The sequence below is a fragment of the Microcaecilia unicolor genome, chromosome 3, assembly GCF_901765095.1.
Source record: "Microcaecilia unicolor chromosome 3, aMicUni1.1, whole genome shotgun sequence".
NCBI classification, from domain to species: domain Eukaryota; kingdom Metazoa; phylum Chordata; class Amphibia; order Gymnophiona; family Siphonopidae; genus Microcaecilia; species Microcaecilia unicolor.
In genome coordinates this window covers 194,654,519-194,674,392 of record NC_044033.1, presented here as the reverse complement: position 1 = coordinate 194,674,392, position 19,874 = coordinate 194,654,519, and the positions used below count along the sequence as shown (strand labels likewise).

The 19,874-nt window shown below is 46.1% G+C and overlaps 2 protein-coding genes across 6 annotated transcripts in view; one reads left to right on the top strand and one right to left on the bottom strand.

Moving 5' to 3' along the window:
• The window catches only part of RFX1 (regulatory factor X1), a 312,572-nt gene extending 308,986 nt beyond the window's left edge, over positions 1–3,586 (top strand). For all 5 annotated transcript variants that reach the window (XM_030196902.1, XM_030196905.1, XM_030196904.1 and 2 more), the window contains 2 exons: positions 639–684; positions 1,898–3,586. In XM_030196902.1, the coding sequence (XP_030052762.1) occupies positions 639–684; positions 1,898–2,055 (204 nt within the window). In that variant the 3' untranslated portion in view covers positions 2,056–3,586. The remainder of the gene's footprint in view (positions 1–638; positions 685–1,897) is intronic.
• Positions 3,587–3,698: 112 nt separating this feature from the next.
• DCAF15 (DDB1 and CUL4 associated factor 15) lies at positions 3,699–18,958 on the bottom strand. Its single transcript, XM_030196899.1, has 13 exons — positions 18,725–18,958; positions 13,632–13,729; positions 13,394–13,535; positions 12,538–12,644; positions 12,103–12,233; positions 11,852–12,022; positions 11,293–11,760; positions 10,840–10,931; positions 5,126–5,254; positions 4,800–4,885; positions 4,557–4,661; positions 4,266–4,381; positions 3,699–4,188 (listed from the first exon to the last, which is right to left on the bottom strand). The coding sequence occupies exons 1-13, from the start codon at positions 18,815–18,817 to the stop codon at positions 4,133–4,135; spliced, it is 1,794 nt and encodes a 597-aa protein (XP_030052759.1). The 5' UTR covers positions 18,818–18,958; the 3' UTR covers positions 3,699–4,132.
• Between the last annotated feature and the right edge of the window lie 916 nt (positions 18,959–19,874).

Genomic DNA, 19,874 nt, shown 5'->3' with positions numbered 1-19,874 from the left:
TTTCTTCTTACCCAGGTTACCCAGCTTGCACAAGTGAAAGGAGTGTCCGCCCGCCCCCCCCCCCCCCCCCCCCAGCTTTAGAGCCACCACTGGTGTGGCTACATTATCCTGGTTGTTGCTACAGCAAGCAAAGTTGTCTGTAACAGAGGCTTGCTGTAGCAAGCAGAATAATAGGCGCACCTCCCTTCCTGTTGAAGAAAATGCAAGTTTATTAACAGCTGGAGAAGTATCTGAAGTATGCTGGTATGGGAATCCTCTACACAGGTCCAAGAAAGCTTTCTAGATGTTCCTGGGCTTTGGAACTATAAGGACTCATCCCTGGAATCATTGGCTGACATCACCAACAGCGTGGTTGCATTTTTCTGCATTCTACAGAGAACTGTGGATGTTCTGTTCTGTGAGTGATAGTCTTCTCTCCTTTTACAGAATAGCATTCCTGTCCTCTGGTCTGGGATTTCTGTTTTTATTCTAGTTAATTATGTAAGCCGCTGTGATTTCCCTTGCAACTTTAGCAGAATATCAAGTGTAATAAACGATAAATTGTGTTTTGTTTTGTTTTTTGTCAAAGTACAAAAACCATTTATGAAATCACATGCAGGCTGTTCACATAATAGATTAACCTCACTTTTATCTTCCAGTTTGCTAATCTGGCGAGTTCCTTGAATCCTCTAGACCCAGACAAAGGTAGGAATGTTTACTTCCCATTTGGTGCTTAGATTTTATTTTGCAAGACCATAACTGTGCAGGTACTATAGTGAAAAACACCAGTCATGAGTCCCAAGATGTGCAGTCCAAACTGAGTCATGCTCCATGCTATAAAGACTGTACCCACCAACAAAAGGCAAGGGCATCTCACTAAGGACTGGCACTCACCAGCTAAAGGTAGACATCCACCAACAAAAGGTGGTGTCATCCAGCCAATGGGAGATGCTTGTCAACACTTACAAAATATCATCCATAAAAAAACACCCAGTAATGAAAACGAAAGCCATACACAGTAAAAAGTAAGGCTAGCCCATCAAAGGGCTGGTACCTATCAATCAAAAGGTCAATCCAACAGACAGAAAATCCAAACAAAAAGACAGGTTCCCCCCCCCCCCCCCCCCCAATGAAAGAGTGTCCAAATGAGGGCAGATAATCTCTTTTCATTGATAAGTAGTAACCAACCAAGAGGAGACTCCTGTCATCAAAAGGCAAAACTGTTTGAAAGCAGATGTGAAGAAATAACCTAGTTGTTTGAGAAGTGGGTTCGGAACTATGGAAGCCAGGGTTCAAATCCCACCAACACTCCTTGTGACCTTGGGCAAGTCACTTAACTTGCTCTTGTGGGACAGGGAACTACTTAGAATAACCCACCATGAGTTGCTACTGAAAGGTGCGAACTTAAATCCAAATAAAAATACATACTTGCCAACAAAAAAAGGAGACTATCCAACCAAAGACAAATGCCCAATGAAAGGCAAAGCCATTTAATCAGTTGACGGGTGACCACCAAAAAAAAAGTGGCTGGATAGGCTCACATTTCATTGGCCGTTAGCTGTCTTTAGTTGGTTGTTCTCAAAGGCACCAGTAGCCCAAACTGTCTATTCAAAGATAGTTATCTGTAAATGTAAAGCGAATACATTCAGCATTGTTCCATTTTTAGACTTGACAGCCCCTAGTGCAATAGCATCCCGGTTCCTTCACATCCTCTTTGGATCATTTTATTGACTGGAAGGATGGAGTGCATGTAGTTCAGGTCAACATAATCAGGAAAAAATGGGTATCTAGAATGACCCTCTTACACTGTAGATTTGAATCTACTGAAGATGAATATTTCATGTCCCAGCAGGGGGAGGAAAGATTGATACTGCAGAATAATCTTCCTTTCCATCCATTCTCATTGTGTGTGCATTAGATGAGGAAGAAGAGGAGGAAGAGGAAAGTGATGAAGAAATGCCACAGGAACTTTCCCTGCATTCTGAATCCACAACTCTGCCTGCAGACCCCCTGGAGCCTCCTGCTAAGCTTGCTCGGACTGGGGGCATCTTTGTGCAAGCGCCCCCCTCCACCTAACCTTTTGGAGTCTGCACAAAAAACGAAGAGTTGCCCAATGCTGTAGAGGACTCCTATCTGCTACTGAGACCTAAGCACCAATGCACCTGATCTCACCAATGCTTGTTCCTAGAGAGATTTCCTAGAAACTATACTGAAACTGAGGCAAGGAGGAGGAGCAGCACCCACCCTACAGTTTTGGCTCCTCTTACACCACATACACCAAAGGCTTCTCTGGGAGCATGTGTATATATGTGTTCATAATGTCATTGATGAGGCGTGCTATATGTATATACTCAACTGAAACTGCTTGTGTGTATATATATATATATATATATTTGTCATTACCTGTGTGTATATATACTTCTCTAGAGTTAGTTGTGTGAGTGGGGTATGCACAGGCTGTCTAGACAAAGCTATGGATTGTGTCTCATGCCCATGGCATGTCCAGTCTCTTACTGTGCTTGTAAAAAGGCTGAAGGGAAGGGACATGGAAGCTGCAGTAGAAGAAAGAGGAAGAAGGTGGCAGAACGATAGGAGGAAAAGGGGGACCAAGGAAGCTCCAGCTGGGGAAGTAACCTGTTATGGCAGCCACAGAGCATATAGCATAAATGCACTGGAACAGTCCACTGGAAAATTTGTTCTACACCTTTCCATTGCTTTTTTTTTGTGCAGAGTTGGGCCCTCTGCAAGGTCTTTTCCAGGCGGGAAACAAGAGCAGCCAAGGGGTGCATTGTTTTTGCTGCCTTTATTGTACACAGTCGGGACAGTGCTCAGGTTCAGCTTAGTAATGTCAGGCTCTCCAGGCTCTTACGTGCCTTATGTGCTGTGCTCCTGTCACAGTCACTCAGCAGAGCTTAGTACTGCCATGACTTGTCCAAAATGAGCTTCAGAGAGTCCTGCAATCCTACTACCGTTAGTCCAGCTCTCCTGGAACAGCTGCAAGTACCAGACCAGTGCACTCCACCCATTTTCCAGAGAAAATCCCTCTAAAAAGTGACAGGTCTTGGCAAGTTGGCAGACTTGCTAATTCTAAGAAGGCCCCAAGCTATGCTAGTCATATGGCATACAGTACTGAGAACTCAGTGCTGGGTGCTGCTGGATGTACAGCGATTCCATACCAGACTTCACTTATCAGTGGCTGGAGACAGCAACAGCTGCAGGGACTGTACATTTCTTTTGGTTCAGACACACAGCCCAAGCTCTCAGGAAGGCTTATTGCAGAGGGGCTGTGGTAAGAAGGATCAGACCTGCCCCTCTCCCCATTTCTCGTAGATACTATGTTTTCAAGACTGTGCTTTCATACCTATTACCACTCCATGCTCAACTAATGATATGAATATTGTGAGATTTGTGCTGACAGAAACCACTTAAATATTTACCATCATGGCCTTATCTTTTAGTTTTTCACGTGATTTCAAACTGTGCCTCGCTGTCGCTTGTATTTTGACCCCTGCCTCTCCGCGTGGCCTTTTGCAGTGGATCGGATTGCGGTGCTGGATGTGAAAATGTGTTGTCTTCTTTTCTACCTTTTGTAGTATTTCTTAAATAAAGGCTGCTGTGTTCCTTGCTTAGCCAGGCTCCTGCCTTATTGCAGGGTAGAAGAAGTGGAACTTCTAAAGTTTAAGATAATTTTATTAGACAATATGAAGAAAAACAAGTCTAACACAAAGCAAAAAATTCTTAACGTTGCGACTACAAATTGAGCAGACTGGCATACATTCACCACCCTCAATGCAGCTTGCAGTGCACAGAAAAGTTCCCACCTACAAAGCTGAACCATAAACTTTACAGCATCTTATTCTCCATTCTTCAGCCATACAGCTAAAATTATTCCTGCTCCTTCACAGCACTGGCTACTACATCAGAAAGTAATCCAGGAAGGAAAAAGCACAGACTGGTCCTCCATTCTCAAAGTGGCCCTTTCCAAATCCATCAGAACAAGAAGCGACTTGAAAAAGATCAGTCTCTTCTCTCATATTCTCCCTCTTCGGGCTGTTTGGATATTCTTCCTCTCACCAGAGAAGTCTTTTGACTTTAATAAAAAGGGCCCAGTCTGGACTAAGAGGTAGTATTAACATCTGCGGGAAGGCCTGCGTTATAATACTATCCACATGTACCGGACGTTGTCTGCTAAAACCTTCAAGGAGCAACCTGAAAAGAAAGAACAGCATCAATTAGGGAACAGCTCGTCAGCAGCCTTCCCAGGAGCCTTAGTCAAAGGCAGCTACCTTTGTGAAGAGTCTCGTTGTTCATCCTGTTCACGTATCGGCCACTGCTTTCTGGCACCAGCCATTTCATCACTGTATCCACACAGCTTTTTCGATAGGAGCTCCAGACGCTGCCGCTGCAGAAGGATGACATGAAATGAAGGCATGGTCAGTGAGAAACTGCTAAACAGAATCATCTACTTGTTAACCTTGTGCCCTGAGGGCACCGGAACTTCACGCCTGCATATATCTTATGCTCTTCACTGAGATCCCCAACACACCAAGCTCTCTCACTTCTCCCACCTAGCTCACCTTGTCTGCCCTCGCACCTCTGTAAGATCCCCCACACCAACTGTGACAAAAATGCCAGTGTTCAGGTCCCAGGCTACTTTTAAACTTGTATGATATGTCTTCGGTCTGAAAAGGAGAGGTAGAATGGGGGTTAAAAAAAAAAAAAAAAAACCCACAACAACAAAAAAATACAAGATCATTGTACAAATATTGCTAGCAAGATGCTCAGTGAGACATGAGTCCCATTCAGCTGCAGGCACTCACCTCAACTGGCCCTCCTCAGCAGCAGCAGGGAAAGCCAAGAGCAGTAAACCAATGTTAATTATTACTTGGTTGGTTTCAGAACACACCTAAAAGAAACACATTTTCAGATTTGATATGGTGGGGGTAGAGAGGGAAAAGACAGCAATAAAATTAAACACCACCATTCCATACATCACCCCCCCTCCCCATATCTGTTTATTGTCCTTCCCTACACAATTCCTTTCAATTTGTTTCATGATTATTCCCCTGGCCCCTGAAGATATCTTTCCATATCCTTCATCCCAATGCATGCCCCCTTCTACCTGCACCTGAGATGATTCACTCACCTCTAATATCACAATATCGTAATCACTAAAAGAACAGAACTGTTTGCACCAGGATGCATCATTACGGATCACCTCATTAATAACGTACTCAAAGTCCAGAGTCAGCTGTTCCACTGTAAGATAAGGACCCTGAAGATGAAGAGCATATTATTAACCTGCAAATACAGCCAACATTATCAGTATCTATTCCTGACATGATAAACTCGAATTCCCACCACCACCAAGGATCCTCTTTGCTTATCCCAGAATTTACTGTTCACGCCCCCCCCCCCCCCCCACAGCTGTGCTTATCCCAGGCTTCACCCCCCCCCCCCCCCCCCCCAAGCTAAGGATCCTCTGTGCTTATCCGAGGCAGCTAAGAAAGCAAATAGAATATTAGGAAAGGAACGGAAAACAAAACTGAGAATATTTGTATTGCTCCATTGTGAGATCGCACCTCGAATGCTATATGCAATTCCTTTCAATTTGTTTCATGATTACTCCCCTGGCCCCTGAAGATCTCTTTCCATATGGTCACTGCATCTCAAAAATGAGATAGTAGAATTAGAAAAGTTACAGAGAAGGGTGACAAAAATGAGATAGTAGAATTAGAAAAGTTACAGAGAAGGGTGACAAAAATGATAAAGGAGATGGGATGACTTCTCTATGAGGAAAGGATAAAGCGGCTTGGGCTCTTCAGTTTAGATGGCTGAAGGGAGATATGATAGAGATCTATAAAATACTGAGTGGAGTGGAATGAGTAGAGGTGAATCACTGTTTATTCTTTCCAAAAATACTAGGACTAGGGGGCACACAATAAAGCTACTAAGCAGTACATTTAAAACAAACCAGAGAAAATATTTCTTCCCTCAACGTGTAATTAAACTCTGGAATTTGTTTGCCAGAGAATGTAGTAAAGCGAAGACACTTACCTGTAGAAAGTATTATCCGAGGATAACAGGCCTTATATTCTCACACATGGATAATGTGATCCCGCGTTGCCCGGTCTGGAGCTTATGACAAGCTATTAATTAGATTGAAAGCTCTGTCAAGCAAGGACTGTCTCTTCATGTTCAAGTGTACAGCGCTGCGTACATCTAGTTTGCTACAGAATGGGTACCTTCCCGCCCGCCATGAGAGTGCAGTTGCTGAAGTACAATAACTACAGCATAAAAAAGAAAAAATGACAAAAAATGGAGACAACTCCAAAGGGAGGCGGGAGAGTTGTGAGAACATAAGGCCTGCTGTCCTCGGAGAATACCTGCTAAAGGAAAGTATCTTCGCTTTCTCCGAGGAGAAGCAGGCCTATGTATTCTCACACATGGAGAATCCCTAGCATCCAGGCTCACCAAAAACAAACACCATTCTTCAATTGGGCCTTGCAACAGTGAGGACATTACATAGATTAACCTGAAACTATATACAAACTATGTGAGAGTGCAGCCTGGAAAAGGAGAAAACAGGCCTAAGGGTGCGGAGTTTTTTTTTTTTTTTTTTGTTACATTTGTACCCCGCGCTTTCCTACTCATGGCAGGCTCAATGCAGCTTACATATTGTATACAGGTACTTATTTGTACCTGGGGCAATGGAGGGTTAAGTGACTTGCCCAGAGTCACAAGGAGCTGCCTGTGCCTGAAGTGGGAATTGAACTCAGTTCCTCAGGACCAAAGTCCACCACCCTAACCACTAGGCCACTCCTCCACTCTGGATTCTAGACCTCACAAAGATTCTGCAGAACTGTCTGTCCAAACCGACTGTTGCATCAGGTATCCTGTTGAAGGCAGTAGTGTAATGTGAGAATGTGTGGACCGAAGACCACATTGCAGCCTTGCAAATGTCTTCAATGGCGGCTGACCACAAGTTGGCTACCGACACAGCCTTGGCATGACCCTCCAGGGTTAGCGCAGCCTGGGTATAAGTGAAAGAAATGTAATCTGCCAGCCAAATTAGAGGATTGTGCATTTCCCGATGGCAACCCCCATCCTGTTGGGATTAAAAGAAACAAAAAGTTGGGCAGACTGTCTGTGGGGCTTAGCTTCATGTAATAGGCCAACACTCGTTTGCAGTTCAGGGTAGCTCTCACCAGGATGGGCATGAGGTCAGAGAAAGAATATTAACAAGACTATCGGCTGGTTCAGATGGAACTTCAACACCACCTTAGGTGCGTGCAGAAGACTACTCTGCCATGATGAAATTTTGTGTAAAGTGCATCCACTTTTAAGGCCTGAAGCTTACTGACTCCACGACCTAAAGTAACAGCTACCAAGAAAACGACCTTCCAGGTCAAGTATTTCAGATGGCAGGAATCCAGTGGCTCAAAAGAAGCTTTCATCAGCTGGGCGAGAATGAAGTTGAGGTTCCATGACACAGGTGGAGGTATTTACAGGGGGCTTTGACAAAAGCGACCCTCTCATACCATGTGATTTCGGCTTCTTTTTTTTCAACTTCGCATGTTGAGCAAGCTGAAAGGTAGTAGTAACACCATCTGATTTTTGGACGATTGTACAGAGCATGATTCTGACAAAGATCAATTATTAATTCTCTATTTCTGGGAATATCAGCCCGAATCCAAGCACTGCAGGTCATCCAAAATGCAGCTGCACTACTGATCACTAGAATCTCAAAGTCTGAACACATCACTCCACCAATAAAAAAATTACACTGGCTCCCAGTAACATACATATTGTCTAAATTTTATTTAGACAATATGTAGAAAAACAAAACTACAGTGCACAGAAAAGTTCCCACCTACAAAGCTGAGCCATAAACTTTACAGCCTCTTATTCTCCATTCAGGAATGTTCCTGAACCAAGGCAAGATTCATCCATCATCAGCACTTTCTGTGGCTGAGGAATTTGGAATGGTAGTCCCAGAGTCAAATTGGATCAAATAGTCCACCACAACAGGGAGCAAGCAAGCTCTAGGGACACTCAGATGACATCTTTCAGGTTCTCCGTGGCTTGGCACCACTGAGAAGCTAGAGTCCATTGGGCAATTCTCATGTGAAGACGTGTCATGTGCACTCCATGTGCCTTAACTACCTCAACATCTGCTGAGCCGTGACCTGAGAGGATCGAACCCAAGAAGCCACTGTGACTAGCGCATCCACTCTTGGCCCCAGGAGGAAGGCCCGAACCTCCTGTGTATCGAGCAGGGCTCCAATAATCTCCAATTGCTGGGCAGGATGTAGATGGGACTTGGGGTAGTTTAAAATGAATCCTAGTAGCTCGAGCACCCAAATAGTCCTCTGCATGGACTCCTAAGCACCATCCTCTGTCGTGCTCTTCACCAGCCAATCGTTGACATAAGGGAACACATAGACTCCCAGTCTTCATGGCAACACTGCGACTACCACTAGACATTTGGTAAATGTCCTGGGAGCTGACACGAGGCCAAATGGCAACATGTGGTACTGGAAGTGCTGCATTTCCAACCTAAACCGTAGATACTTCCGGTGGGCTGGAAGTATCGGGATATGCATATATGCATCCTGTAAGTCCAGAGAGCATAGCCAAACGTTTCCCTGAATCCTAACCCTTACTCACTTGTTCAATACCCTTATTTTATCATCCCCACCTTAGTAATTCCCTTATCTCTTATTTGTCCTAATTAGATTGTAGGTTCTGTCGAGCAGGGACTGTCTCTTCATGTTCAAGTGTACAGCGCTACGTACATCTAGTAAAGCTATAGAAATGATAGTCCTCCCAGTACCGACGCTGCTCAGGTGCTGAATTCCCTTAGCGCCCCCCCCCCCCCCCCCCGGTACCATGCGTCTAGGGGATCAATGCCGCTGCTTCTTGGCCTTCGCCCGAAGCCGGTTATCAAGGATTCTCAGTGCCGATGAGGATGACATCGAATCCTCACATCGCCTTGGTGTCAGGTCCGACACAGGGCGGTCCCAGGGGCCTTGCACAGCTGTCAGTGTTGAGGCAGGTAGAGACCCACTCGGATGCACAACTGCTCCTAGTGTCAGCGTCTAGCAGCCAAATGAACCGATGCACCAAATGCAACCCCTGACGTCGATTCGGACCAGACTCCAAAAATTCATACAAAGACACAAGACACAGTTAGAAGGACTATGGTCAGGCGCTAGGCACTGAAAACACCAAGAGTGGGTGTCCTTGCCAGAGATGGTTCGACTGCACCAGGTACAGCACTTCAAGCCACTTGAGTGGACATGGAGGAAAAACTTCCAGAGCCAAATCGAATGACTCGCTGTCACAAAAAGAGGCAAGGCACCACAGAAAAAAAAAAAAAAAGAACAGGAGAACCCGGCCAAAGTCAAGGCCTAAAAGCTGCCTGATGAAGCAGAAAATAAAGGAAACTTAAAAGGGGGGAAAAAAGAAACAAATATAAGGTAGAAAAGATTACATGAACAGCGGGACACACAACACAGAAAAAAACACCACAAAGACAAACACAGCCACTCCTCACTGCTCTACAAATAGCTTGTCATAAGCACTGGGGATCGCACTGCCCATGTGTGAGAATACATAGGCCTGCTGGTCCTCAGATAAAAGCAGTTATACAAACCTTTTTTAAACCCTAAGCTAATCCCCCCCCTCCCAAAAAAAAAAAAAAAATAAAAGACTATAAACCATTATTAAGATGGACTTGGGAAAATCCGCTGCTTATTTCTAGGATACTGTCAAACTAATGTGGCAAACTCCACCACATAAATTGAGAATATCAAAACAAAAAAATAGATGGAGACACTACTCAAGGTAATATCTACTATTGTGGTGTGCAATAATATACTCTTGCCAATTTTTACTCGTGGAGGAGTCTCCTCATACTTTATACAACCAGCTTCACATCACCCTTCACGGTGAATCTTAGCATATCTGTGTATATTTATAATCACTGACTCACCATCCCCCTCCTACTATTTCTGCACACTACAATAGTTTTCCAACATGCTTGTTTTAGCTAACAAGGGTGGGTGCGCTTTACTTACCTCAATAGGCCGGCGTGTCCTGCTACCCCGACAGGTTCCTGTTTCGCAAACAACGCTTTGTCAAGGGGATACTGGCATCAAACCGCTTCACCTGACTCGCGCCATCATTGCTAAACAGGAACATGTCAGAGTAGCAGGGCACGCCGGCCTATTGAGATAAGTAAAGCGCACCCACCGTTGTTAGCTAAAACAAGCATGTTGGAAAACTATTGTAGTATGCAGAAATAGTAGGAGGGGGATGGTGAGCCAGTGATTATAAATATACACAGATATGCTAAGATTCACCGTGAAGGGTGATGTGAAGCTGGTTGTGTAAAGTATGAGACTCCTCCTCCACGAGTAAAAATTGGCAAGAGTATATTATTGTACACCACAATAGTAGATATTACCTTGATTAGTGTCTCCATCCATTTTTTTGTTTTGATATTTCTAGGATAAGCAGCATAAAATATTTTACTGTTTTGGGATCTTGCCAGGTACTTGTGACCTGGACTGGCAACTGTTGGAAACAGGATACTGGCCTTGACGGACCTTTGGTCTGTCCCTGTATGGCAACGCCTATGTTCTTACCCATTACTCCCCCCCACAGCTAAGGATCTTCTGTGCCTGTCCTGGGCTTTACCCCTCACTCCCTGCACAGCTAAAGATCCTCCATGCTTTGTCTTTCACTTCTTTAGTACCAAGAAGCCTCTGTATCCATCACCCTTTCTGTGAAGAAATTCCTCCTCATGCCCCTCCAGCCTTATACCGTGACCCCTCATGCAGATTAGCCAGTTACCTGGAGGCAAGCTCGCTCTTTCATAGGTTTCAGATTTCTTCCTCTCAGGTCAGTAACCACAAATGGCAGAGAAATTTTATCATCCTCGTACTCTGAAATTAAAAAGACAAAAGTCAGTGCTGTAAAGCTGGAGTGGACTTGCAGCCCAATCTCCCCCACACCTCACAGCCTCTTAGTCCCTTTGCCTGGAGCTTACTGAAGGAAGAGGACCCTTACAGCCTGACTCTGCTACAGTGTTTCAGCATTTCTCTATTGGTGCTTTTCCCTCCAGCAAGGATCACTGCAAGATCTCTCCAGGGAAAGAAAAAGAGACATCAGCAGCTTAAAATTTTGCTTCTCTTACAAGCCTGTGGGGAGTTGTAGGATATAATGGGCATCTGTCCACTACAAGGGAGACAATACTCTGTGTTAAGTGCATATGAGAAAGGGTGTTCCTACCACTGCTATTCTCACCCTCTTCCTGCTCCCCTGGCTCCAATACGTAGCACAGTTTTGTATAATTCACATAGCCTGGCTCTGTGGGCTGTCTCTCCGTTGGAAGGCTGCCCCCTTGCTGAGTCCTTTCTCCAAGATCCTGCGGAAAGAATGGCGAAAGATGCCCCTGTGCAGCACTTCCTGTAGCAGCACTGGGTTCCACCTCTTGCCTTTGGGTGGTGTGTGAAGTTTCATCTCTTCTGAGCAGTGAAGAACCAGCTGCTTCCTTGGCTCTCCGGAAAAGGTCAGCAACAAATTCTTTGGCCTTTGCCATGGATGGGGACAGCTCCAAGGCCTTCCTGCTACTCTCACTGGAGGAGCTGTGGCAGGGACAGCTGCCCTCCTCTGGAGGCTCCCCAAGCTCTGTGGCTCCAGTACATGCCCGTCGTTGCTCAGGCATCTCCCACTCCTCTTTGCTGTACAAAATCTGGCAGTATTCTCCAGTCCCTAAAACACAGCAAAGGGCCAACTTATTACTTAGCTTCTGGTGAATGCAAGCTCTTTCCTTCTATAGCATTCCCTTCCCACCATTTTTTACCTGCCGTGTGTACGGAGACAGCACAGGCCACCAAAGAGTAGCTAGTGTTCAAAAGCACCACTTGGTCTTTCTTGAGCTGGAAGGCTGGTTGGAAGGTAGGGAAGGGATACACCACTTGGTACTTGGTGTGGAGCATGAAGCCATGCTCCAGGCAGTGAGTCTGTGAGTCGCCTAAAACCAGACAAAAAGGAGTAATACATATCTTGGAGCCAGCACCATGACACCTCTTGTTCATTCACACTCATTCTCACCTGGGTGTGCCAGTGCTGCATCTCTGCAGGCAGCACAGTATATGCTGGGAGGCATGGCCACAGTACTGACATAAATATCCCGGTGATTCTCATCGCTCATCATATTCATTAACATTCCATTGGCTGAGGTGCTAGGAGAAGAAAGAAGAGAGCTGAGTAAGCCCCTCCCCCAAACGCATAATGTACTACATTATTGCTTCCCAAACTGAGCTTCCAAAATAGGGCTGTTCCCCAGCACTCGGTGAACTTTCCCGTTGACTGGAAACCCATGCAGAGTACTGGGGTCTCAGCAAACTTTGCTGCCATACTTTGGGATAAGGGGGGATGGGAGCAGAGGGCTGCTATTTTGTCTTCATCTTCTAAATGCAAGTATTAAAATGAGGTCATATTGGATAAAAGTTTGGGAAGCACTGTACTACAAAGTACAGAACCTACTTAAAGCCAAAAATGATGATCTTGGAGGAATCGCTGGGCCACTCACACACTGTCAGGTAAAGATCACTGTAAATTTCCTCATCCTGAAAGAGACGGACTTCTCGAACCTGCGAGAGGGACAACAGCTCCTATTACTCCCGTTTCTCATTTTGCAATCATGAGCACCATCACAAGACGATGTTCTGCTGCTACATAATGCCCCCACCCCACACAGCAGCAGACATTTCACATTATGCCCACCTTAAAAACTCAAAGCTTCTTCCCAAATTCAAGCAACCTGTCCTCAAAATGCAAATACACAGGAAAGTAGCATCAGTGTTGATGACTACCCTGGAATCAGGAAAGGAAGCCGAGTTCATAGCTTTGTGGACTGAGCTTGGTTTCTGCTAATATATATTGTGTCTATATATCTTATGGTACTACATATATATGCTGTGTACCAGAGAAGACCATGTAGGGAGAGGATAGGTGTCAGGCTGAGCTTTCTGTATGGAGGGAGAGTGACAGAGGAAGGTTCCAGGCTGAGCTTCCTGTATGGATGGGGAACAATGGAGGGAGGACGGTGTACAGGGAGAGGACAGGTTCCAGGCAGAGCTTCTTGTATGGAGGAGCGAAGGAGGGAGGACGGTGTACAGGGAGAAGGCAGGCTCCAGGCTAAGCTTCCTGTATGAAAGGGGAGCGACAGAGGGAGGACAGAGTACAGGGAGAAGGCAGGTGCCAGGCTGAGCTTTCTGTATGAAGGGGGAGCGACGGGAGGACGGTATATAGGGAGAGGGCAGGTGCAAGGCCAAATTTTCTTGGGGGGGGGGGGGGGGGAGGTGTAGAGGGGCAGAGTTGAAAGGTAGAAGGTACATACCAGTTTAAGCTTGCTGTGAACGTTGAATTCCCACCAGTAGAGGTGATAGATGTAAAAGGAGAAGGAAAAGTCATCATCCAGAACTTTGCTGGTGTAGGAGAGGACGTAACGCCCACACTTCAGAAACCCCAGAAATATGTGTCTAGGATAGAAACAAGACGGGGGCAGGCTGCCATATGGATACAGAACCCAAAAGGAAGGGCTGCAGGCAAGACAGCATCAAGGCTGCTCTACTCACCCTGCTCGGAGGAAGTCTTCATCAACAATGTTTTTCAAAGAAACGCAGACTCGAGGCGGCAGCTTGCGGAAAAGCCGGGGTGAGAGCTGCCCGCTTATCTGGAAGACAAAGGAAAAAAACCTAATGCTGTCATTTGTGTTTTCAGGGAAAATATGTCCTGCTTTTTAAAACATACAACTCCCAAGGCTATAGGGCTCCATTTATATCTGCAGGACGTCAAGGCGCTTTACACTCTAATGAGGACTTATCCGTTGTTGCCACCTCTGAAACCCAGAAGTGTCATGAAATTCCCAGGCCCTGCTCATTCTGCCATCAAAAGGAAGCCAGTAAAATCTGCAGCGGAAGCAGAAGGGGTATGTAAGAATGGCTGCTCAGTGATTCCTACCAACTTCAAGAGGCTGGGGGAAGAGAGAGACTTCTGCAGGTGGAGGTGGTCCTGGCCATATCACTCTTCCCTCTGACAACGCAGCCGAGAATACCCCATGCATGTGCCTGCCTGGAAAGCATGTGCATGACAGATAGCCAACATTCGTACTTAGTAATCACACACACAAAGCATCGAATATATACCCTAGTGGCTGAAGGGACACACAGCATGTCATTTCAAGGTATACCCAAAGCTGTAGAACATACTGGCAGAATACACCGAACCTTTATGAAGTGATCTTGCTGTCTGCTTTTGTGTTCCACTGAAGCAAGCACTCATATGTGTGGCCTTTTACTAGCAGTGAGATCGCCAGTAAGCGGTAACAAGGGGTTTAACACTAAGCTGGTTCTTTTCTAGAAGGTTTAAAGAATTTCAGAATAAGTGACCGTGAGGTGTGATGGTCCCTGCAGTTACAAATAGTGCTAAAATTCAACAAGTCTATGTTGAGGTTTTAGGGGTCAGAATAAGCTGCAGGTATGTGATTGTATGTAACGGTTTCTTTGGATGGTACTAACTATATATTGGATAATCAGTTTTATGAACTTGAATGAAGATCTTACGTACCCCACTTGATGGGATTTTCAGGCTGTTCCCGGTCCTATTGCAGGGGGAGGGAATATGGAGAAATCAGGTCTTACCTGATCATTTTCTTTCCATTAATCCAGAACAATTCCAGAACTTGTTGGATAGTTATGTCCATCAACCAGCAGGTGGAGATAGAGAACTGAAAAATCTCTTTATTCATATCCAGTCTAGCTCCTCAGTATTTACATAGACAAGCAAGTAAGGCGAAATTCAGAATAAACATAACAGCTTTAAACAACTTGCTAACCAGACAAGCAAATGTGTGGACCTCTCATCCTTAGACAATTTGTAGGTGACAGTTGTTATTTGACCCATTACTTTGTCCTGGCTAAACACCTCAGAAACCTCGGGCAAGCTTCTAGAATAGTGGGAAGAAAAAATGGAAAGAAAATGATCAAGACAGACCTAATTTCTCCTTCCATTACGTAGATTCCCACTATTTCAGACCCTGTGGGACGTATAAAAGCAATGCCTTAGGACTGAAGCCCCCAAATCGCAAGAGGACTGTGAAAACTGGCAAGAGGTCCTAACGGGACTGGGCATCCAAATGACAGATGTTTAATGTGAGCAAATGCAAAGTGATGCATGTGGGAAAGAAGAACCCGAACTATAGCTACATGATGCAATGTTCCACATAGGAAAAGGATCTAGGTGTCACTATTGATGACACAGTGAAACCCTCTGCTCACTGTACAGCGGTGGTGAAGAAAGCACAGAGAACGTTAGGTATTATTAGGAAAGGAATGGAAAACAAAAATGGAAAAATTAGTTCTCACCTGATAACTTTCTTTCCATTAGTACCAACAGATCAATCCAGAGACTTGTAGGTTATGTCCCTCTACCAGCAAGTGGAGATGGAGAGAACTTCAGAGGTTTACTATATATGGTCATGTGCAGCCAGCTTTGCCTCAGTATTCTCTCTGTCTAGCAGGTGGAGTGTCATAACTGTGCAGCTATGGATTGATCCGGCTCCTGGCACGTTACCCGGGCCCAGTTGAGCCTGAATAGGGGTTGATGATCCCTGAGTTGGTATATACCAATATATATTGGTGTATACCTGGTGGAGCAAGGTCCCTCCCCCCAACATTCCCTCCATCCTCCTTGGGCTAGGGGTCTTTAGCTTGGAGAAAAAACAGCTGAGGGGAGATATGATAGAGGTCTATAAAAAATGAGGAGTGGAATGGGTAGATTTGAATTGCTTGTTTACTCTTTCCAAAAATACTAGGACCTGGGGGCACACAACAAAGCTACAAAGTAGTAAATTTAAAACAAATTGGAGAAAATATTTCTTCAGTCAATGTGTAATTAAATGCTGGAATTACTTGTCATAGAATGTGGTAAAAGCAGTTAGCTTAGCGGGGTTTAAAAAAGGTTTGACTATCTTCCTAAAAGAAAAGTCCACAAGCTACTATTAAGATAGACTTGGGAAAATCCACTATCTATTTCTAAGATAAGCAGCATAAAATCTATTGTACTATTTTGGGATGTTGCCAGATACTTGTGACCTGGATTGGCCATTGTTGGAAACAGGATACAGGGCTTGATGGACCTTTGGTCTGTCCAAATATGGCACCACTTATGTTCTTAAGGTAGGTCAACCGATGGCTTTCAAGAAGGCTTTAACCCTTTGAAACCAGGAAGATTGTTTCAAAGGGAGGATGCCAAGCAGGAGAACACAGAGTGTTGAGCGAGTTCATAGTTAATATGTCTAGGATTGGGTATAACCAGAATAGTAAGGAAAAGAGAAGAAATGCGAATTGAAAAATTACAAAGAATGTAAAACAGCAGCAGAACAGCTACAAACAGCCTACTTCAGATAGCCTAGAAAATAGGTCAGTACTTGCTCTCTCCTAAGTGCAAGCTCCTGGGTTCAATTCCTGAGAATGCTATGAGGACTGGGGAGCTGTAGCCACTATCCAATTAGAAGCTGCCAAATTCTGAAGGACACTAGGCTGTGTGTTGTCCAGCCCAAGTCTGTTACAACCATGGCCCGTGTGTTTCTATTCCAGAGATCTGTTCCTTAGTGCCAAACATGGCCCGTGTGTTTCTATTCCAGAGACGTGATCCTTAGTGCTATACTCTAAAAAAAATCATCATAATAATACCATAAATATCAAGAAAACAGACAATTCCACCCCAAACCTAAAAGAAAGTAGTGCAAATGAACACACAAGTCATCAGATCCTAGCTTGGTTCCAAGACAGAAAAGAGAGATTCAGAATCCATTGAGTGTCCAGAGTTCTGGCACATGCCAACGTATTACCCTGCAAGGAAGTTATGCCAAACCCCGCCCTTCTCACCACCCTACAAAACCACTTACTCTTTCCATGGAAAGCCATTTGTTTGCGAATGTCCTGGATGACAGTGGTTCAGCAGATGGGCACAGTTATCTCTCTACCAATGCCAGGACTGGTCACAGATGCATCACACAGCCATCACTCATCAGAGGAAAGGAAGCTACCTTTGCACAGTGTAGCCTCAATTGATATGCTCAGACTTGACACCTTGAAATGCATTAAGCGAGTCCAGACATTCAAGAGTGAAAACCTAGGGCTGTGACAGTCTGTCAAGGTTGAGTGAGGTCAGGTGAGTGCTGTTCTTTCCTGTTCTTACTATATGCATGTTATTAAAAGGAACTGGAGACTAGGGGCAGCAACACTTTGTGGGTGAAACAGTAATCTTTCCACAGTCACTTAAGTAAAGAGACGCTGCTAAGTCACCACTGCAAGAAGCCTTTGGTCACCATACAGAGCATCAATCTTACCACATTCACCAAACTAAGCACTCACTCCACCCTTTCAGGGTCAGCCCTGCTACTGGACAAAGTAGGAATCCGCCTAGAGTGGCAGAATTGGACTGGAGCAACACTTATGCCCTGCAGCATCCTAACCCTTCTGAAAAAAAGTCTGCACTGGGCCTCAGCATGGGACTGTGCTCAAACCTCCATACTGCACGGACAGACGTTCATTTTATTGAGCAGTAACAGATTAGGAAGGGGGAAGAGGCTGGATATCTGGGGCAAGGGGAGAGGTGGAATGCTTTGTGAGGGGATGGGGTAGTTAAGAAAATGGACAGGGAAGGAGAAGGAGTGATAGGGAATGGAAATGATGAACAAGGAGAGTAAAGAGATGCTGGAAGCTGGGGGGAGGGGGCTGAACATGGTAGTGGGAGGTAATAGGAAAGATGATAGACACTGGGGGAAGGAAGGGGGATGCTGGGCACAAAAAAGAAAGAGTGGGAATGGACATGGGGGAGTGGGATAGAGAAGGTGGGATCCTGAACCCTGAGGGGAGAGATTAGTGTGGTGGAGAATAGATATGGGGAGCTGTTGGACACAGATGGGGGGGGAAAGAGTACAGATGCTGGACATTCAGGTGGAGTGTGGTAGAGAAAGAGGAAATAGTAAAAGAGAAAGGAGCATGGTTAACATGGAGGAGAGCAGAATGGAGGCTGGCTGATGCTGAACACAGAGGAGGAGAGGGTGGTTGATGCTGAGCACAAAGCTGGACCCATAGGGTAGAGATGCTGGACATGGGGGAATGGGGGTGATGTAGAGAATGGTTGATGCTGGACATGGGGGTAGAGGGTGGTTGTTGCTGGACTCATGGGGAGAAGAGTGGGATAGGATGAGATCCTTGATAACAGGAAGTGGGCTGATGCTGGACAAGGGGGGGGGATGTTGGACAGAGAGCAAAGTATGGTACAGAATTGGAGGGTGATTGTTGGACCTGTGGGGATGCGAGAGGAAGTTGTTGAACATGAGGGGGGGGGGGAAGATGGTGGTTTTTGCAAGACATGGAGAGGAAGGGAGGGGTAGAGGATTTGAGAGTGATTGTTATTAGACCTGTGGGGTAGAAGGATGCATTGCTAGATATGGGGGGGGGGGGGGGGCGGAGAGAGAGGAGATCCTGGATATGGAAAAGAGAAGAGGTAGAGAGTCGCTTGTGCTGGGGAGGAGGCGCACAGCTGGAGGTTCGGATCGGGCCGTACAAACATATTCAGGCCAGTTCTCCCCTCTCCCCCGTGGTGGGGCCTCCAGCCGATCCAGCTCTGCATAAACCCGCTGACAGGCTGCCAGTACCTTCACGCGTTCCAGCTGCTTCACGACGTGCTCCTTCCGCCGCCATTTCTTCCCGCTTCCACCGCCTCGGTCCGATTTCGAGCTAGGCGCCATTTTCCCCGCTGCTCACCGCTTCCGGAGCCGCCGAACCCCGCCACAGCCCGGCGATTGGCCAGTCGACAAGGACCCGACGCTCTGATTGGTCCGGGCTGTTGCTCGCGCCCATCTGTCTTCCTGATTTGAACGCTGTTGTGGTCCCCGCCGCGTTTGGAGACCCGCCTTCTGAGGCTGCGAATTGGCCGCAGTCCTAGTATCTCCGGTCCTCAATGATCACTGCTGCCGTCAATCAAAGCAGACAGTTCTGTCCAGTGAAGGAAGAGCCTGCTTGAGGTATGCTAGCGCTTGACGATTGGCTGGTCACTAGCACCCATTCCCCACCAACGGGCGAGGACGACGGCCGTCCGTTGCCCTGGAGACCGGTTAAAGTCTGGGTGGATCATAGATGCACCACTGTCTGGGACAATGCGAGAGGAAGAAGAGGCCGTGTGGGGGCGGAGCTATGCTGCACATGTGACGTGCCCTGCCCCACCCCCTCCCTCCGGGTGTTGTACCGTACCAGTTCGCCTGTGGGAGTTGCCAAGGTAGGTATTTTGCCCAATTAGGCGCGTTTTTTTAAGTTGGTTTCTTTGAACGTGTTGCTTGTGGAGTTTTTTTGGGCGGTTCTTAAACTAGGATGTTTTCTCGGGTTCCAGCTGCATTTCAAGCCTTCTTACCTACAAATGCACTCAGTCTGCAGCCCCTCATTACCTCTCTACCCTCATTCTCCCCCCCCCCCCCCCCCCCCCCCCCCCCCGTAACCTCCGCTCACAGGACAAATCCCTCCTCTCAGTACCCTTCTCCACCACTGCCAACTCCAGGCTCCACTCATTGTGCCTCGCCTCACCCTATGCTTGGAATAAACTTCCTGAGGCATTTTGCCAAGCCCCCTCCATACCCATCTTCAAATCTTTGCTCAAAGCCCACCTCTTCAATGTTACTTTCAGCACCTAACCTTTATACCTTTCAGGAAATTTGACTGACTGTACATTTGTCCTTTAGATTGTAAGCTCCTTTGAGCAGGGACTGGCCTTCTATGTTAAATTGTACAGCGCAGCGTAACCCTAGTAGCGCT

Excerpts from the sequence above, each read along its gene's own strand:
- DCAF15 (XM_030196899.1), bottom strand. The coding sequence starts at position 18,817 with ATGGCGCCTAGCTCGAAATCGGACCGAGGCGGTGGAAGCGGGAAGAAA. Across the intron at positions 13,730-18,724 it reads AGCAGCTGGAACGCGTGAAG|ATAAGCGGGCAGCTCTCACC; the intron begins GTACTGGCAGCC and ends TTTGTCTTCCAG. Across the intron at positions 4,189-4,265 it reads CAACGAGACTCTTCACAAAG|GTTGCTCCTTGAAGGTTTTA; the intron begins GTAGCTGCCTTT and ends CTTTCTTTTCAG.